The sequence below is a fragment of the Notolepis coatsorum genome (assembly GCF_963971535.1).
Source record: "Notolepis coatsorum genome assembly, chromosome: 19".
NCBI classification, from domain to species: Eukaryota; Metazoa; Chordata; class Actinopteri; order Aulopiformes; family Paralepididae; genus Notolepis; species Notolepis coatsorum.
The window spans coordinates 29,298,448-29,315,765 of NC_140183.1; the positions used below are offsets into that span (position 1 = coordinate 29,298,448).

Consider the following 17,318-nt stretch of genomic DNA (forward strand, 5'->3'; position numbering starts at 1 on the left):
TTTTTTAACTCTTTCAGAGTGGCATTTCCGGTGTCAAATGGAAAAAAATAAATAATGAAATGATATACCAATGATGTAAACTACCCATAATTGATCAGTAGGGTTTAACCTGGAGGTTGGGCTTTAAGTTCATATAAAACCGTGTTTCGAATATTTAAAACAAATGCAAAAAAAATATATATTTTAATAATAATAATAATAAATCTTTCGGGTTTTCACGCGGGCTAGGGCTTAAAATATTATTTACAGTCGGGCTTATTTTCGGGCAGGGCCTGAAGTTCACGGGCTCGGGCAGGGCACGGGCTTCATTTCAAGGCCCTTGCAGACCACTAATTGGGATGGGAGAAAAAATAGAAAATGGGGAGAAAAAGCTAATAAAAAAAAAGAAATGCAGGACATTGTTCTGTTGCAGTGGGACGCGGGACAAACGTTCCATTATCGAAACGCGGGACATGTGGTCACCCTACTCTTGCCTTGGATTGCTGTTGCCATTGTTGTCCAGGGAGTTCCCGATACGAATCTCTGCTCTGTTGACCCTGTCGGGAACTGTATCTCTGTTGGTGATGGTGATAGAGGTGATGGCGTAGGTGTCCAACAGGTCCACTCTCCACCAGGAATTGGTGCCTCCATCAGTGTGGGAACAGGAACCTTCTTCGTAATTTGATTGGCGGCTCCCATCAATGGCTCTTTTAGCAACTCCTCGCCTGTATGTTGAAGACTGAACCGCACTGCCTCTCATGGCAACATTCACTGTGGAAAGAACTGGAGTGATTATGGCAGTAATGTACCATGTTATAAGGGTCGCCTATACCAGGCACCAAGCTGGTTGTCTCAGGAGATTTGCAGTATAGCTCTCATGTTGCAGTAGTAGGCTATGCTTCTTAAAGGTGCTATAGACCACCGCAACACTTCCGGGATTCTGAAATCGGGGAGGAGATAGCGGGGGGAGCAAATTAATTAATGTGGATGAGAGCCTTGATGTAAGTGGTTGCAGCTATGGCTGTGGGGGTGCTAGAGACATGATCGAATAGACTTTTATGCGCCTGAGTCTCCTGAACACGGCGCGACCCACTCCAAATCGATCAGAACTAAATCGGCCGAGCTAAAGTCCCTTTTTCAGCACCTACTCCCCATACACATGTGCAGATTGCCAACAGAGTCTGAACGACGCAAGACGACGCACGAATGAATGTTGAATGCTCCATCAGAGCGGGGGAGCTCTGACACTTGGGATTTTTCATCAAAGCAATTGTGTATTTTGAGAACTATATGATTTGAGATGCGCCTCCTAGGATGACCATAGCAGCTCTAATTTCTGTAGTTGCTATAGATTAGGTTATAATCTATATTTTGTTGAAAACCAATGTTTATTATTATTATTATAATGTTAGGTTATTATAATAATAATTATTCACCTTGTGTTTCTAGGCAGCAGTGACGTTGCCAGCTTGTCAGCTTTGTCTTTCCACTTTCCTTTGACACTAAAATGATACATTAGCCTTCAGTCCACCAGTTATATGTCATGCTGGCTCCACGTCTTGCTTGCTTGCACTCGCTGAAAGAATTGTATTCAATGCACCTATCACTGACCAGGGCCACGCATACCACGCGGCAGCATATACAGTAAGCACCCATCACTGACCAGGGCCACGCCCACCATGCCGCAGCATATAATCACCTATCACTGACCAGGGCCACGCCCACCACACGGCAGCATATAAGCACCTATCACTGACCAGGGCCACGCCCACCACGCGGCAGCATATAAGCACCTATCATTGACCAGGGCCACGCCCACCACGCAGCAGCATAAGCAGGTGATGGCCCTGCACTCGCCGTTCTTGCTTCTTTCACAAGGTAAAGATTTCTCATAGACACCTTCAAGCAAGACAGACTAATTTCCTTGCCGCTTCATGGATAAGATTCCAGCACCACAACAGTATTTTTCAAGGCCAACAAGGCCAACATGGCCTTGCATGGGCAAGACCTGCTGGCATTCACCACTCTACTCTGGTGGAGGAAGATCGCAGAGATTCTGGCTCCTGTTCTCATCTTGCCACTGCTGTTCCTGTGATGAGTGTATAAAATCACCGGCCTCTGTGGGTATTTCAAGGGCTGTGTTCCTGGCCACCGTTTGTTCTTTCTGAGTCACTGACAGCATGATAATTTACGTTTCACATTAAACCAACGCCTACTGTTAGAGCCTGAAAGCCTGGAAAGAGCTGAAGAAGCAGAGTACGAGTACTGCTCCATTGATGTGGAACAGCCTACCCTCTCCTCTCCCATGATGGTGACAGAGATGACATCAGCCTTCACGCTCAAGCACGGGTCCCCCAAGCACCGGTCCTCCAAGCACCGGCCCCCAGGACAGCGTCATTCAGGATGACGCTGAGAACCAAGGCTCATCAAAGCTGCGGCTGCAGTTTGTGAGATTACAATTCACACCCCTCCTCCCACACCTGAACCTGATGCAATGGTGGGCGAGTATTTCCATAGTCCTGCGCCTCAGCGAATTTCCGTAAGCTATTGTGCACTTGAATCCCCTTTTTTCGTCTTTTCTCTCAGCCTTCAGCATTATGCACAATAATACTGCTCTGTCCACTGCACATTCATTCCAAATGTGGCAGCGTTTGAGCTTTCTATCCCTTTTATTGGCCAACAGGGGCCAACATTGATCAGGGATACATGCTCACTTTGCTATTATAGTCCAATAGGTGAAGCAAGACGCACAGCCAGCATGACCTACTAACATAACTCTAGCATCTTGCTTTTTTCGCCCTGTTGGCTCTAGTGTTGTCACGATACTGGAATTTCGACTTCGATACGATACCTTGAAAAGTATCGATACTTTCGATACTTTCGATACCAAAAAAAAATATATAATTTTTTTTTTTATTATAATAATATATATATATTTTTTTAACAAATTTAGCTTTTGTTGCTGGTTGATTCTCCTCAGCTTCTCTCTGGTACTATACGAGAAGATAAATACACTTTTAAAACCCTTTGTTTATCTTTAGATCAGAGAGAGAGAGAGAGAGAAAGAGAGAAAGAGAGAGTGGCTGCTGGAGATTTTAGGTCTACTGAGCGCACCGTTCTAGTTATGACCCGAAAACAAGGGTACTTGAGAGAGAGAGAGAGAGAGAGAGAGAGAGAGAGAGAGGGAGATTTCTCCGGAGCTATGCTCGGAGCATTTATTAACGTTACATTTTCAACAACATTGCTGCTAATTGGACACGTCATGGAGGCGGGGTAACGTTGTGTCGAGTTCATGCATGTACTGGTGTAGGATGGGCTCCGGCTCCGCTCGACCTAACGTTGGAAACGGGGTAGTTGTGTCGAGTTCATGCGTGTACTGGTGTAGGATGGGCTCCGGCTCCGCTCGACCTAACGTTGGAAACGGGGTAGTTGTGTCGAGTTCATGCGTGTACTAGTGTAGGATGGGCTCCGGCTCCGCTCGACCTAACGTTGGAAACGGGGTAGTTGTGTCGAGTTCATGCGTGTACTGGTGTAGTGGGCTCGGCTTGACGTTACTCCGTTTCCATGAAGTAATAGGTGGCCAGCTAGCTAGCATTAAGCTAACGGAGGAACGACAGCTAACGTTAGCTAATAATAGCGTTGTTTACAAACTGAAGACAGGGCTGCGCTGCCCGGCTGTGAGGGGGAGGAGGCTGCAGCAGCTTGTGTCTGTTGCTCTGAGCGAGGAGGAGGAGGAGGCGGAAGGGCAAGGCTCTGGCAGCGCGTCTGTCTGTCAACAACTTGCGGGAGCAAGCCAGCTGGTACCGATACTGCAGAAAGTATCGGTACTTCGGGAAATGAGTATCGAAGCCGTTTTAAATATTCAGTATCGATATGTATCGATACTTCGATATTTTTGACAACACAAGTTGGCTCTAGTTTTCCTTTTACGTGAAATAAGCTATTCATTCATTTAAACCTTTATTTATACTCGTGAAAGCACTGATGACGAGTTAACCCTTTGAATACCACTACCGGTAACCGTCTGTAGTGTGATAGTAAAGGGTTAACCTTCTGTAGTGTGGTAGTGAAAGGGTTAACACTGTCGTGTGGCAGTGAAAGGGTTGACCTTCTGTATTGTCGCAGTGAAAGGGTTAACCATTGGTAGTGTGGCAGTGAAAGGGCAAAGAACACAAATAGCATAACAGTTATGAATTATAATGAATTACAATTACAATTATTACAATGATGGATTAAAAACAATTACATGATTCAGTACATACGTAGGTCAAGTGCAATGCCTTTAAACTCCATGACTGACGGGAATGCTCCGAGCTTTAGAGTCTGTTGCAGGGTATTCCATGTGTATGGAGCATCGTAGGAGAAGGCAGACTTTCCAAGCTCAGACCGAACTCGAGGCACCCTAAGCACAAGCCGATCATTCGAACAAGTTTAGTAGGTGACCAACAAAGATGTAATATAAGGTGGAAGTTTGCCAATAATTGCTTTGTAGATAAAAAGATACCCATGATAACTACGTCGCAACGAGAGAGATGGCCAGCCTACCTTCTCATACAAAAGACAATGGTGAATCATATTTGTCACCTGTAATAAATCTTAGGGCAGAGTGGTAGGCAGAATCCAAAGGCCTTAATGTAGACGCAGACGCATGCCTGTAAATCACTGTAGTCCAATATTGACAAAATAACAGCCTGTACAATTATTTTCCTACAGAACATAGGAAAACTAGCGCGGTTACGGTACAAGAAACCAATCTTTTGCCGTAATTTAGTAGCTAGGTTATCTATATGGAATTTAAAAGAAAGTTTATCATCCAGCCATATACCAAGATATTTATACTCACTAACTCTTTCAATATACAAACCATTTGCCGTTGTTAGGTGTAGCATGTCATAATCTATAACCCTGGCTCTAGAGAACACCATAGACTTGGTTTTACTAGCATTAAGCACTAACTTGAGCTTAGCTAGAGCATTTTGGAGAGTGCCAAACGTAAACTGCAGGTTCACAATAGCTTCCTGAATAGTATCCGCAATGCAGTAGACAACTGTATCATCCGCATAAAGATGAGCCTGACAACCTGCTAGTGTTGAAAGACTAGAAACAATATCATTAATATAGATTGTAAAGAGGACCGGCCCCAATACCGAACCCTGTGGTACACCCTTAGACAATGGCAGGAAATCAGATTGAAGGTTACCTGAATTCACAGATTGACACCTTGAAGATAAATAGTCCTGAAACCAAGCACAAGCGGCTCTATCCAGGCAGCTGATCAAGCTCCAATATTGCATCTAAATGAGCCAATTAGTGTAATTCTGCAAATGCCGGTACACTTTGGCCTGACTCGACGTTTCGTGTTTCATCAAGATCGGATCAGTAGTGTCTGAAATGTGATTGCGTGAGGGGCAAAACAGGAATCCAGGGGAACAGGACATGAGTACAGATGTTTACCTAAAGTAGAGTCTTCTTCTGAGCACCGTCCCATCCCCAGAACTCCAAGGAGGAACAGTGAAATTATGATTATCATCTTTCTGAAAGAGAATAATGCAGTTCACTAAACAGCTTTGTTCTCTGAAAAGATTGCAATTTAAATAAACTGGCAATTTGTGCATCAATTTCAGTGGTGGAAAGTAACTATTTGTACTCAAGTACTGCATTTATGGTCAACATCACTAGCATTAAACTCTTAAGCCCGGAGCCCTATTTTCTGAAAATCCGCCTATAATACATACCTAAGTAAATTAAATATTGCTCCACTTCTACAAGGTCCATTTGCATATTCTTGGTATCTAAGGACATCTATGGACCTCGTGAATGTATTCCCAGTGTCCGAAATATTGTGTCTATTACTAGGCTTGCTTAAATTGTGATGAAACAAAGGATAATATGAATTATGATTTTTATTTGCATCTTTGATGCTAAAAATGACCAGACATGAAAAACCTTTGTTTTTCAGTACTGTTTTGTAGATACAGTACTGAATTATCCCATCCGGACCAATGCCATTTGAAATATTATTATAGAATATAGAATAGCAGGCTTATAAATTACCTTATTATAGCCAGTCCGCACATTTATGGATTGTGCCAAATCTTATATTTCAAATGCCCGAGTTCAATTTGGATTTAGTATCACCAGGCCTGCATAAGAACAGATAATGAAATCGACTGTATGTACAGTAGCTTTTTTATTTTTGCCAGGGTGCCACCATTTTGAAACTAATTTCAAATCTAATTGTTGCTACATGCAAAAAATAGGGAAGAGAAACTAACTGCGCTTCAATATATGCCAATAACGTAAAATGTTGTGGTTTATTATCCCGAGTAATAAGAGATATTAAAAAAATGCATACAGACGTAATTAGCTTGAAACCCCATAGAGGCCTTTGGGAACTGTCGTTCGAAAAAATTACAATGCTCATTGAAAGCTCTCGGTGTCCTCTTCAAAATGGCTGCAAAAAACCTACAATTCCCGACGTAAATTCTTTCCAAAATGGTCGACTTTCGCGAACTAAACACCAAAACGAAAACGAAAATCTATCTAATAACACTTTAACCTATTGGTAAACTAACATATTGATGATAATATACATTATAACTGCTGTTGTGACATGGTTATGATGTTTATACTTGAATACGTTTGAAAAATAAAACGATACTTTTGTCAAACAGAGAGATTGATTTATGACGTGAAGTCATTTTGGGACCGGTACCGTACCGGTCTCGTCGGGCTTAAGAGGTTAATAGAACTCATTGAAAAAAATCACAAATTCCATAGATAAAAAAAAACATGTAGCTGGAGTATTCATTGATCTAAAAAAAAATTAAGCATTTGATACTATTAATCATGATATATTAATCAGGAAATTGGAACGATATGGGATCAGGTGGGTAGTATTGGACTGGGTATCTAAATAAAAGGCAACCATTTGTGACGATGAGAGATTATAAATCTGAATGTTTGGACATTGCTTGTGGTGTCCCCCAGGGGTCAGTGTTGGGTCCAAAACTGTTAATCTTGTACATTATGTAAAGTATCCAATATATTTAAATGTATTTTATTTGCGGATGACACTAATATATTTTTTTTCTGGTGAGAATATCCAGCAGCTTTTAGAGATCATCACATCTGAAATGAAGAAATTTTATAAATGGGTTGATGGAAACAAATTATCATTGAATTTGAGCAAAACTAAAATTATGTTATTTGGAAACTGTAGATTAAATACTCAAGTACAAGTTAAAATAAATGATGTGATTATTGAAGGAGTCTATGAAAATAAATTCCTAGGTGTAATAATAGACCATAAAATCTGATGGAAACCTCACATAAAATATGTCCAAACTAAACTGTCCAGAAGCATTTCAGTCATGAGTAAAGTAAAGCACATTCTGGATAAAAAAATCACTCTACATTCTCTACTGTTCACTAGTTTTACCATATTTAAATTACTGTGCTGAAGTCTGGGGAAACACTTATAATTCTACACTACAACCACTTTTTATACTCCAAAAAAGGGCCATAAGGATAGTTCACATTGCAGGTTATCGTGATCACACAAACATATTATTTTTAAAGTCAAAAACATTAAAGTTAAATGATCTTGTGGAATTTAAAACGGCACAATTAATGTATAAAGCAAAAGGTAATTTACTTCCAGGAAACATTAAAGAAATGTTCTTTGATAGAGAGGGGGGTTATAATCTGAGGGGAGAACTCAATTTAAAAGTTCTTAGTGTACGCACTACCATGAGAAGATACTTGACTGCATCTCAATATGTGGAGTGAAACTGTGGAACAGTCTGAATGTGGTGCTAAAGCAATGTCCAAATATGAGACAATTCAAACTGATTTATAAGGAAATGAAGGGGTAGGATTAAATAAGTGTATACTTCTTCCTACTCCTTTTCGAACATGTAAATTGAGTTATGTTTAGCTTTTGTTTAGTTATTTATTCTGTTTGAGTTATGTTTTGATTTTGTTTAGTTATTTATTTAGTTTGTATTTATTTACATGTTTGAAATAAAGATATAAAAAAATTTAAATAAAAAATAAACCTTAGCTCAAAAATTATCGGTAAAACACAAAGATCCCTAGTACAGTGCTCAAGAAAGCACATAAGATAATTAGTGACTCCACACATTTCCTTCATGTGTGTTTTGACTTGTTGCCATTAAAGCGCTTTAGACAGCCTGCCTGTAAAACAAACAGAAGGAAGTTTGGTTTTGTTCCAGAGGCCATTCGACTGGTGAATGGCCACAGTACAAGGAATGGTCAGTTCACTAATATGCACCTTTTGACCCCTTGATTTAAAAATGTCTGCACTTTATTTATTATTTATTAGACTTGACAGATCAACAATAAGGATCCTGTTCTAACAGTGTCATGTCTCTTGTGCTTTAATTAGTGTCATGTATGTCTCTTGTCTCCTGTTCTGTCTTGGATACAGTAAGTGCAGCTGTTTGCTGTATTCATGCCTTAACTTGCCCCTTGCGGGACTAATAACGTTTTTTTAATTGAATTGATACAAAACATCAGATAAGTTGATGAAATTGTACGCTTGTCAACAAAAGGATGCCATCAGAGCCAGCATTACTGGATCACCACCCACTTTAGCATAACCTTTAGAGGTCAAAGGACAGAGGATTGAAATCACTGAAATGCAAGTATTACGTATGCATATTTTTGAATGTGGGACTTGTTGTATTATTCTATCTGGTTATTTCTACTTTTACTTCTGCTACAATTCTGCCTTGTAATATGAAGGAATTGATTTTGTTTGTCTACTACTCCAACTCTATTATCTTTCACAAAAGATAATAAACAAGGTTTGTTCACAATTAATTGCTCACATTAATTCTATTGTTCAAGTTTTGAAATTATCAACATAGAAATAGTACACCACTTCCTCCAATACAATGGTTACTGGTTGAAAAATTGCAATACTGTTATGGTTCAGAGGTATTGTGTTAATACAATTGTTATAAGCATTAAATCCTTCCAAATTCACAATGGGACCTCAACAGACTTCACTTACTTGTTTGTATCTTGGCAGGTCTTGCATTAATAGTGTTTCCTTCTTTTGTCTGCCCACTGTAACTTAAACAAAGGTCAAAGGTTATCTAACCTGACTATGTAAGGGACAGAGTTCACTGGCCTGACTATATTTACCATGTTCTGATGCATGGACTGTTTACTTTTCTGTAAACATTTGGCAAAGTAAAATCATTGCTATATTACATATACATTTTAACCTGGTTATGAAAATACTAAATACTAATAGCAACTGCTAGGGATAGCCATAATTACCAAAAACACAATACAGGTATATAGGTAATTTGCCTTCATTTCAATCTTATCTTTAACTGTTTAAAATAGTAATAGGATAACTGCAGAAATGAAGCGGCATCTTACTAGGAAATAGTGTTAAGCAGTTCACTAGAGGTCTGCTCACCTCTGGGTGACATGATCCTGTGATCTTGGGGGGGGTCTGTATGTGTGTGTACGTTTTATGTCCGATTATCACATGCCCTGCTCACAACAGAATAGGATTAAGGTTTAAAACCAGTGAAGTGGACCTTTAACATATGCTGCATGGGAAGACATTGTTTAAATGGGTCTCTGAAGCCCCCCCCAAGGCCAACAATCTCTTACTTTCATCTCTGCAACATTGCCAAAATCCGTCACTGCCTCTCCCCCCCTGCTGCTGAATCGCTCATACACGCCTTCATCTCCTCCCGCCTGGACTATTGTAACTCCCTCCTCACTGGCATCACCTCCCGCTCCCTCCACAAAATGCAGATGGTCCAAAACTCAGCCGCCCGCCTCCTCACTAACACCCGGTCCCGTGAACACATCACTCCTGTCCTCCGCTCCCTCCACTGGCTTCCAATCAAGGAATGCATCAACTTCAAAACACTACTCCTCACCTTCAAAGCCCTCCATAGCCTAGCCCCCCCCCTACCTGACTGACCTCCTTCTCCCCTACCGCCCCACCTGTTCCCTCAGGTCCTCTTCCACTGTTTCCCTCACTGTCCCGTCATCCAAACTTAAACGTTTTGGTGACCGGGCTTTTTCACGAGCTGCACCCAGACTGTGGAACACCCTCCCTCAGACTGTCCGAGACTCTCCCTCACTCTCCACCTTCAAATCCCGACTAAAAACCTGCCTGTTCTCCCAAGCATACAACCTTCCCTACCCATAGCCACCCTCCTCCAACCTCCCTTTCCCCTTCCCTACTTTCTCTCTCTCCTGCCCCCCCTCCCCTCGGTTTCCTTACTTCCCTGACTGTTCCCCTACTGGACCCTGTATCTGTTACTTGTTACCCGTGGTTGTATGTCCTGCATTTTCATACTGTTGCTTATTCCCTGCGGTTCTTTGTTTCTTTGTTCATTTGTTTTGCTCATTGTCAGCGTTTTTGGGTTCCTGAAAAGCTTTATAAATAAAATGTATTATTATTATGATAAAACTATGTAGTACATCATTTCATTGAGCTGCAATCGGCATAACACATAACCACCCCCTTTCCCTAGCACACATTTTAACATAAAAATACTTGACTGCTTATAAGAAACCTTTTATTTTCAAAACAGACAAATATTATAAAATACATCTTCAACAGGGGGGCGGCTGGGTAGTGCAGTGGACTAAGCACTCACCTACCACCGCAGACTCTGGGATCTAATCCAGCAGTCAGTGGTACCTCCGGCTTGGTCAGTCATCCCTACTCCCTACTAACACAATTGGCAGTGTTAGCGGGTGGGAAGCCAGTGGGGTATGTGTCCTGGTTGTTGTAAACTGCGACTCCTACTGTTCAGCAGGGAGGGGATCTGGGGGAAATAGCGTGAACCTCTGCACGCGTTATGTTCCACGAGTGAAACTCCTCGCTGTCAGGTGAAAAGAAGCGGCTGGCGACTCCACATGTATCGGAGGAGGCATGTAGTAGTTATACACCCTCTCCAGGCCGACAGTGGGGCAATGCGCGCAACGACCAGGAAGGGAATTGGCATAACGACTAAATTGTGATGCGTGAAAAAATACAGAAAGCCCAAAAAAGTTAATAAAAAAATACATCTTCAACAAAGACAGGCCCATCACAATAAAATCTACAGTATTTACATCAAACTGTATCAGGATGTGTGGTTACAGCCCCAAACAGGCATGTGACTTTCAAGAACACCTTTATACCATGTATCACCTGGCAGCCATGTAGTATACCGCTATGAAATAAACACATGTGAAATTAGATGGACAAAATATAAATGATTAAGGTATACTGTACAACTTCAACTGCAAGCTTCTGCACATTTAACGTTCTTTTTTAAAAGTTATTCACATATCATCAGTACTATTGGTATATGCATAATAATAAAAACAAAACTGCAACCACCTAATTGTATAGCTTATTGCTACAATGCCCCACCTACAGTAGATTATATCAACTGTAATAAGCTGTGTTGTACCTTGAGGCTATTTGCATGAAATTGACAACTACCTGTTGAAGTCCACACACAAAAAAATATAGATTAACCTTAGAATTTGCAGCATTTACAGAATTGGATTTGCTTTTACAGTTGCATTTTATGCATTCACTCAGAGCCACACTACTAAAGTGTGCACTCTCCATCTACACAGTACAGCCAAAGCTTCCCACTGCTTCTGTGACATTAGACTCATTTATAAAATGATACCCGTTTATACCCAGAAGACAACACACTAATTTGAGAGTCAGTGGTGGTTGGAAGACTGAACTTTACGCATTACTGCGACTTAGTGGAAAGAGTGATGGGGTTCAGTAACGTCATTACATAATAAATCCGTCTCTCTAAGTCAGGGGTTCTCAATGTTTTGATCACTGAAGGCCAATAGGATGACATACATGACTCGTGAGATGCCTAGTTGCCTTGCAACCTGTAGCCTAGCAACTAGCAAGCTTTCAACAAGCTGTCATTCCTAACTTGACAGCTTAGCAGAGGGAGTGCAGTTTTATCCTTCTTAAAAGCAAAGTACTGTGTGATGTTGTGGGTTGGTTATTTCCACGGCCTAAGACCTAAGACCAATCAATATTTGTGAACATGAGCTACTCTCTCAAACCCAGAAACCAGACCTTGTGATGTCATCAAGTATAAAGTCTGTTTGTTTTCTTTTTTTATATACAAAATGAGCTTCATTCTAGTAGTGGTCTCAGTTCTGAAATAGAAAATGTACCTATGAACCTCTAAAGATTTCAGTGGTTTTTGGATTTGGGAGAGAGCTCATTTTCACAATATGTTTGTATCATCTGAAGACCAGAGGAATAACATGTATGAATTCTGAAATTGGGCGTAGTTCCCCTTTAATTAATAACTTATTGCAGGCCACACTTTGAGCAGGCCTGCTCTAGGTGATGGTACTGTATACACATGAGAACTGCCAAACGCCCCCTACAATTTGTAGATCATCATCTGACTCACTGAGAAGTCCACATTCTATGGGAAATTAATCAGTGATAAGGGCACTTGAATAGGCTTCATGCCCACTGATTCCATGGCTAACAGCCAATAGCACATTTAACCACTGGCCTCACTCTACACAGCGATCAGAGCTTTCAGGGAAATACTGGTTATGTGGAATGGTAATGCATTTGCTGTGTCATAACTATACGTGGTGTAATCATTCACATTTAAAATGGGAGAACAGGAGATAATTGAGTCGTTTTCTTTGCAAATTAAAGTAAAACAAAAATCATCTCAGATTCAACTATTTTAACAACATTCAAATCCATTACACATTTTTATAAAGGTGCAAAGGACACTTTTTGAGACTGCACATCACAAGCTACAAATACAAGCTCCCAATCTTCCTTTGGGAAATAAGAGTCATGATTAGTAGTATTGATAATACATAATAACGAATTCATACAAACTGAATTAAAATAAATAGGTATTTAACCTGGTTTGAATTAGGAACACTGTTCCCATTTAAAGAAAATTCACTGCTACCAGCAATGTTTGGCTTTTAGAAGAACTCAGTGATGATGTTGTCAATTAAATTAATGCAAAAAAAATATGAATTAACAAAGAGCTTTTTAAGTTGGTCAGTGATGAAGCTACAGTAAACTGAGATGTATAAACTGAAGCTAGCGTTAACAGTGAAATTAAGTTTTTACCTGGCATTTAACATCTTGCCTAGGAACTACAGTTTAAAAATAGCTACCAAGCTAACACTGCCATATTTACAGTGGTGGTACTCTTGTCATTACTGTTGAATAATGTGCACTGTCCCCATTGAAAAACTTAATAAATGAAACTAAACGGTGAGATGTATATACTGAAGCTAGAGTCATCTGTGAGATGTATATACTGAAGCTAGTTAACAGTGAGATGTACTACTTTAGAGGACTACGCTGACACCTAGGAGCAGTCTGGTGGCGACTGGCACTGTGGCACACAAGATCATTTGGTTACTTGGCTGGTATGAACTGGCCCACATGCAGACGAGGAGTTCCATTTTTACCCCTCACGCGTGCTGAAACCTTTGATGTACACCGATAGCCAGTCGTGCTGTGGTGCCTCACAACAGGTCACAACCACGGCCACCAAACCTGCCGTTTTGTTCCCCATTTCGGACCTCATCAGGGCCGGACATTGGATGAGAGTCTCCAGCACCCCAACCGAGTTCACAAGTCACCATGCTGGCTGACGGGTCCTACTCCTATGCTGCCCAGTCCACTGCAGCAAATAACATGGTGCTGCCGAGTGCCTCCCTGTCGGCGATGCCGGCAAAGAGATACCCAGATGTTTGCTTTAGATAGTCCATTTACTTTTCTGATAACTACATCACTGCATAACTCATGAATGTTTTTTTTGTGGTTATTTGTGATACTCTGTATACACCCAATTCAAAGTTATAGCCGCATTTTCTTTCAACTGCGTATCCAGATTTGGTATAGATTTAGGTTCTCTTGGGCAAGTTTAGCAGGCTGTGACATACAGGCATGTAGGAGCTCTGCAGTAGGACGGTAGGAGTGTGTGTCATGCCAACCAATATGGAGCCATGGTTGTCATTTAATGATCATCATCCATGATTTGATTACAATTACCTGCTTACTAACCACGATATCTGTGATGGAATGCGATTAATAGCAATGTTAATAGAATGAGTGTATAGCCCAGGACAACATGCATACGTGGCGCAGAAATGTGGATATTGGTCATGTATCTCTTCTCCTAAAATGTTATCAACTTCCAAAAAGACCCCTCCCCCTTTTTTTGTTGATAACATGATATGCCATTTAAATCAATAACACATTGACTAAACTGAAGCAATAAGATACAAAATGTTACTAAATGTAAAGGACATTTTCACCAAAAGACAGAGACTATGACTAAATAAAGAATTGTGTAAAAATTAACACTGTATTAACAAACCATCACAAACTCAACCACTCCAGTTCTCAATAGATTCTGTATATCTATAAATTACATTTCAGGTGTGCTACAATCCCCTGAAACCTGCAGCTTTATAAAAACAGATTTGCTTTGACGATAAGTCTTTATCAAGTTTGGGTACCAATAAAACATCTGATAATGGGGAAAAAAACAGGAGCGTCATTAAAACGCTTAAAAAACACAAACATCTGAATCTGCCTATGAGATTCATGAAATGTCAAAACACTGTTTTGATGAAATACAAATCTGCACTAATACCTTTCAATACAAGTTTGCATAAAAATGCCAGCACAAATAAATAAAAAAAAGTTTGAACCGAAAACATTTTTCAAGAGCAGTTCATCAATACAACTGAATGAATATAGGCTGTTGTCTAGTTGGCAAAGGGTATTGCTTCACAGTAGACAGACATCTTCGATTGGTCCTGGCAACCAAAATTGACTTTTGACACAAAAGCCAAATAAAAAGTATTGTGAAGAAAAAAATATGACAAATTGAATGTATGAACTCAAGGTTTTGTACAACTCACTTACCGATCACACTTTCTTAAAAGAATGATTTTTTTTTCTGTAACAGAAACAAGGCAGAACTGCAACACTCTAGGGATTTGTCATTGCCTTAAAGCACGAGTGAAACATGAAAATAGCTGGTAGACAAAAATGCAGCAACCAGGTTGATTCATGACCGTGAGGATGTGGGGATTCTCCAAAGTCACATTCACAACTAAGAAATCTAAGTGTCCCACTAAACACCAGTCAATTGCTCACAAAAATAGAGATCACAAAAAAGGGGTGTGAAGGGGGGGTGAGGGGGTAAAAAGCAGCAATGGGCAGTGGCTCCTCCAACAGAGACTGACCAAGGAAAAAACTAAACAATAGGTCATCCTAGTTTCTTCCTAAAAGACACACACAGAGGCGGTGTGGAAAAACTAGAGGGTGTTGCTAATACCAAGGTTGACCCGGCTGTTATCTGACCTCTTTGGCAACTTTGGGGACTTTAAGGACTTTGTAAATGTTGTTGTAGAAGACGGTGGTGAAGTGAGGTCTTGAGTCCTGGGTCATGAGTGTGCAGAGGGGGACTTTTCCAGCGTTCTTTGGATCCTCCACGTCCCATATTTCTGGCATACTGCAGCCTGGCCTGAGAAAGGGGGAGACAGAGACAGAGAGAGACAGAGACAGAGACAGAGACAGAGAGAGAGAGCGAGAGAGAGCGGACAGATGGAGGATGTAAGAGTAATTTCAGGAACACACAGGATGCTGAAGAGAGAGAGCAGCCAGTTTCCTTTCAGCACCAGTGTTAACCAATCGGAGCATTCATAAAAGCCATAGCAAAAAAGCCAAATATGATCGGTAGATTGAATTGCCCGCTCCTATGCAAACCCTACAGGGTTTTGGAAGGCAGTGAACTCTAATAAAAGTAAGACTACTGTTTTCCTGCCTACTCACATTAAATGTGGGGACTGTTTGAAGAATCAGAGAATTGGTTCGATAGCTATTAGTTTGAGAGATGTCAGTCTCAAGTCTGGGAATGTCCAATCTGAATTATTGTCTGTAACAAAGGGTGTCTCGCAGGGTTATATTTTAGGTCCAGTCCATTTATATTGATATTATCTCTTCTCTGAAAGGTTGTCAGGTTAACTACAGGATGCACTTATCAATCTTAAACTGGTATTAAATTAATGCTGATCAAACAAAGTTCATGCTTTATGCAAAGTATGCATTTAATGACTAGAAATAGATAAAAAATTTAGAGTTGCTGAATATAAGTATAAATATTTTGGCATCAATTTGGTTTAAATACCATATAGTAGGGGTGTAACAATACACAGAAGGCATGGTTTGGTATGTACCTCGGTTTCGGGGTCACGGTTCGGTACGAGTTTGGTACAACAGAAAAAAGCCTTTATTTTAATTTATTTTGAACAAACAGTATTGCAAGTTATACTTAGTTCCACCTAGTGTCGTATAGTCCCCCCTGAGATAGTTGGTACAACCTGGCCCTGTAGTGTCTATATATTCAGAGTTAATTATATTGTTTACACTGTTTATTTGTATTATAATTATAATATATTTATGTCTTTCTACTATTACCATGCTCATACCTGTACCTCCCCTCTCCCCCATGCTGCCCAAATGTCCCCATGGGGATCAAGAAAAGAATATCTTATCTTAAAAAAGCTGAATTTATTAAAATATAGACAGTTGTTTGTGCCTAATGGAGTTGTTCGTCCTTATGGGTTACCGTTTTTTTATGTGCTTGGAGAGCTAGGAGGCTACCATAGTGTGACTTAAAATTCTGTGTAAAAGTGAAAGTAACTACGTTAAGTAGTAAAGTAAATATGGCTACTAGCCTAGCTCTAGAGAAGGGGTCGGCAACCCTAGGCACGTGTCCCACCATTGGCACACGGCAGCATTTTCATTGGCAAAAAAAATAAAATGTAACTTCACTTTTTATATTTTGCACTGGACTGTTGTCGCATTGATCTTGTTGAAATCCTCCCACAGGTTATTTTTTGTAAATCGACTTTTTTGCACACCCCTATGACAGCTAGCATGTCAAATCACCTCTTGAACAGCCATTGGCTGTTGCACAGCTCTCTCTGTTTAGTATTGATTGAAGGTAGCCTACGCCGCTCGCATTTCCCATGGTAATCACACAGGTTGCGTTCTGTATAGTTGTAGATGTCATGATGGCAACCTCGCTAGCTAAGGAAGCTAAAGTAAAGGAAGTTCGGGCATTCCAGCACTCGTGGACAGAAGAGTACGGTTTTGTTTGTCAGAAGGACAAATGGGTCAACATACCTCTGCGAGCAGATCTTCTCGCACATGAAGTACATGCTCAGCCCGTCCCAGAGTCGATTGACAACGGAACACTCCGAAGCATGTGTGCAACTTAAAGTGACTAACT

At 40.6% G+C, this 17,318-nt stretch overlaps 2 protein-coding genes across 2 annotated transcripts in view; both read right to left on the bottom strand.

Moving 5' to 3' along the window:
* LOC311246437 (uncharacterized protein) overlaps positions 1-13,583 on the bottom strand; it is a gene marked incomplete at both ends in the record, with an annotated part of 40,268 nt that extends 26,685 nt beyond the window's left edge. Inside the window, 2 exons of the mRNA XM_084336592.1 lie at positions 468-750; positions 13,484-13,583. Coding sequence (XP_084192718.1) covers positions 468-750; positions 13,484-13,583 — 383 coding nt within the window. The remainder of the gene's footprint in view (positions 1-467; positions 751-13,483) is intronic.
* A 797-nt stretch (positions 13,584-14,380) lies between these two features.
* The window catches only part of dpy19l1l (dpy-19-like 1, like (H. sapiens)), a 101,974-nt gene continuing 99,036 nt past the window's right edge, over positions 14,381-17,318 (bottom strand). Inside the window, exon 22 of the mRNA XM_084335751.1 lies at positions 14,381-15,548. Coding sequence (XP_084191877.1) covers positions 15,377-15,548 — 172 coding nt within the window. The 3' untranslated portion in view covers positions 14,381-15,376. The remainder of the gene's footprint in view (positions 15,549-17,318) is intronic.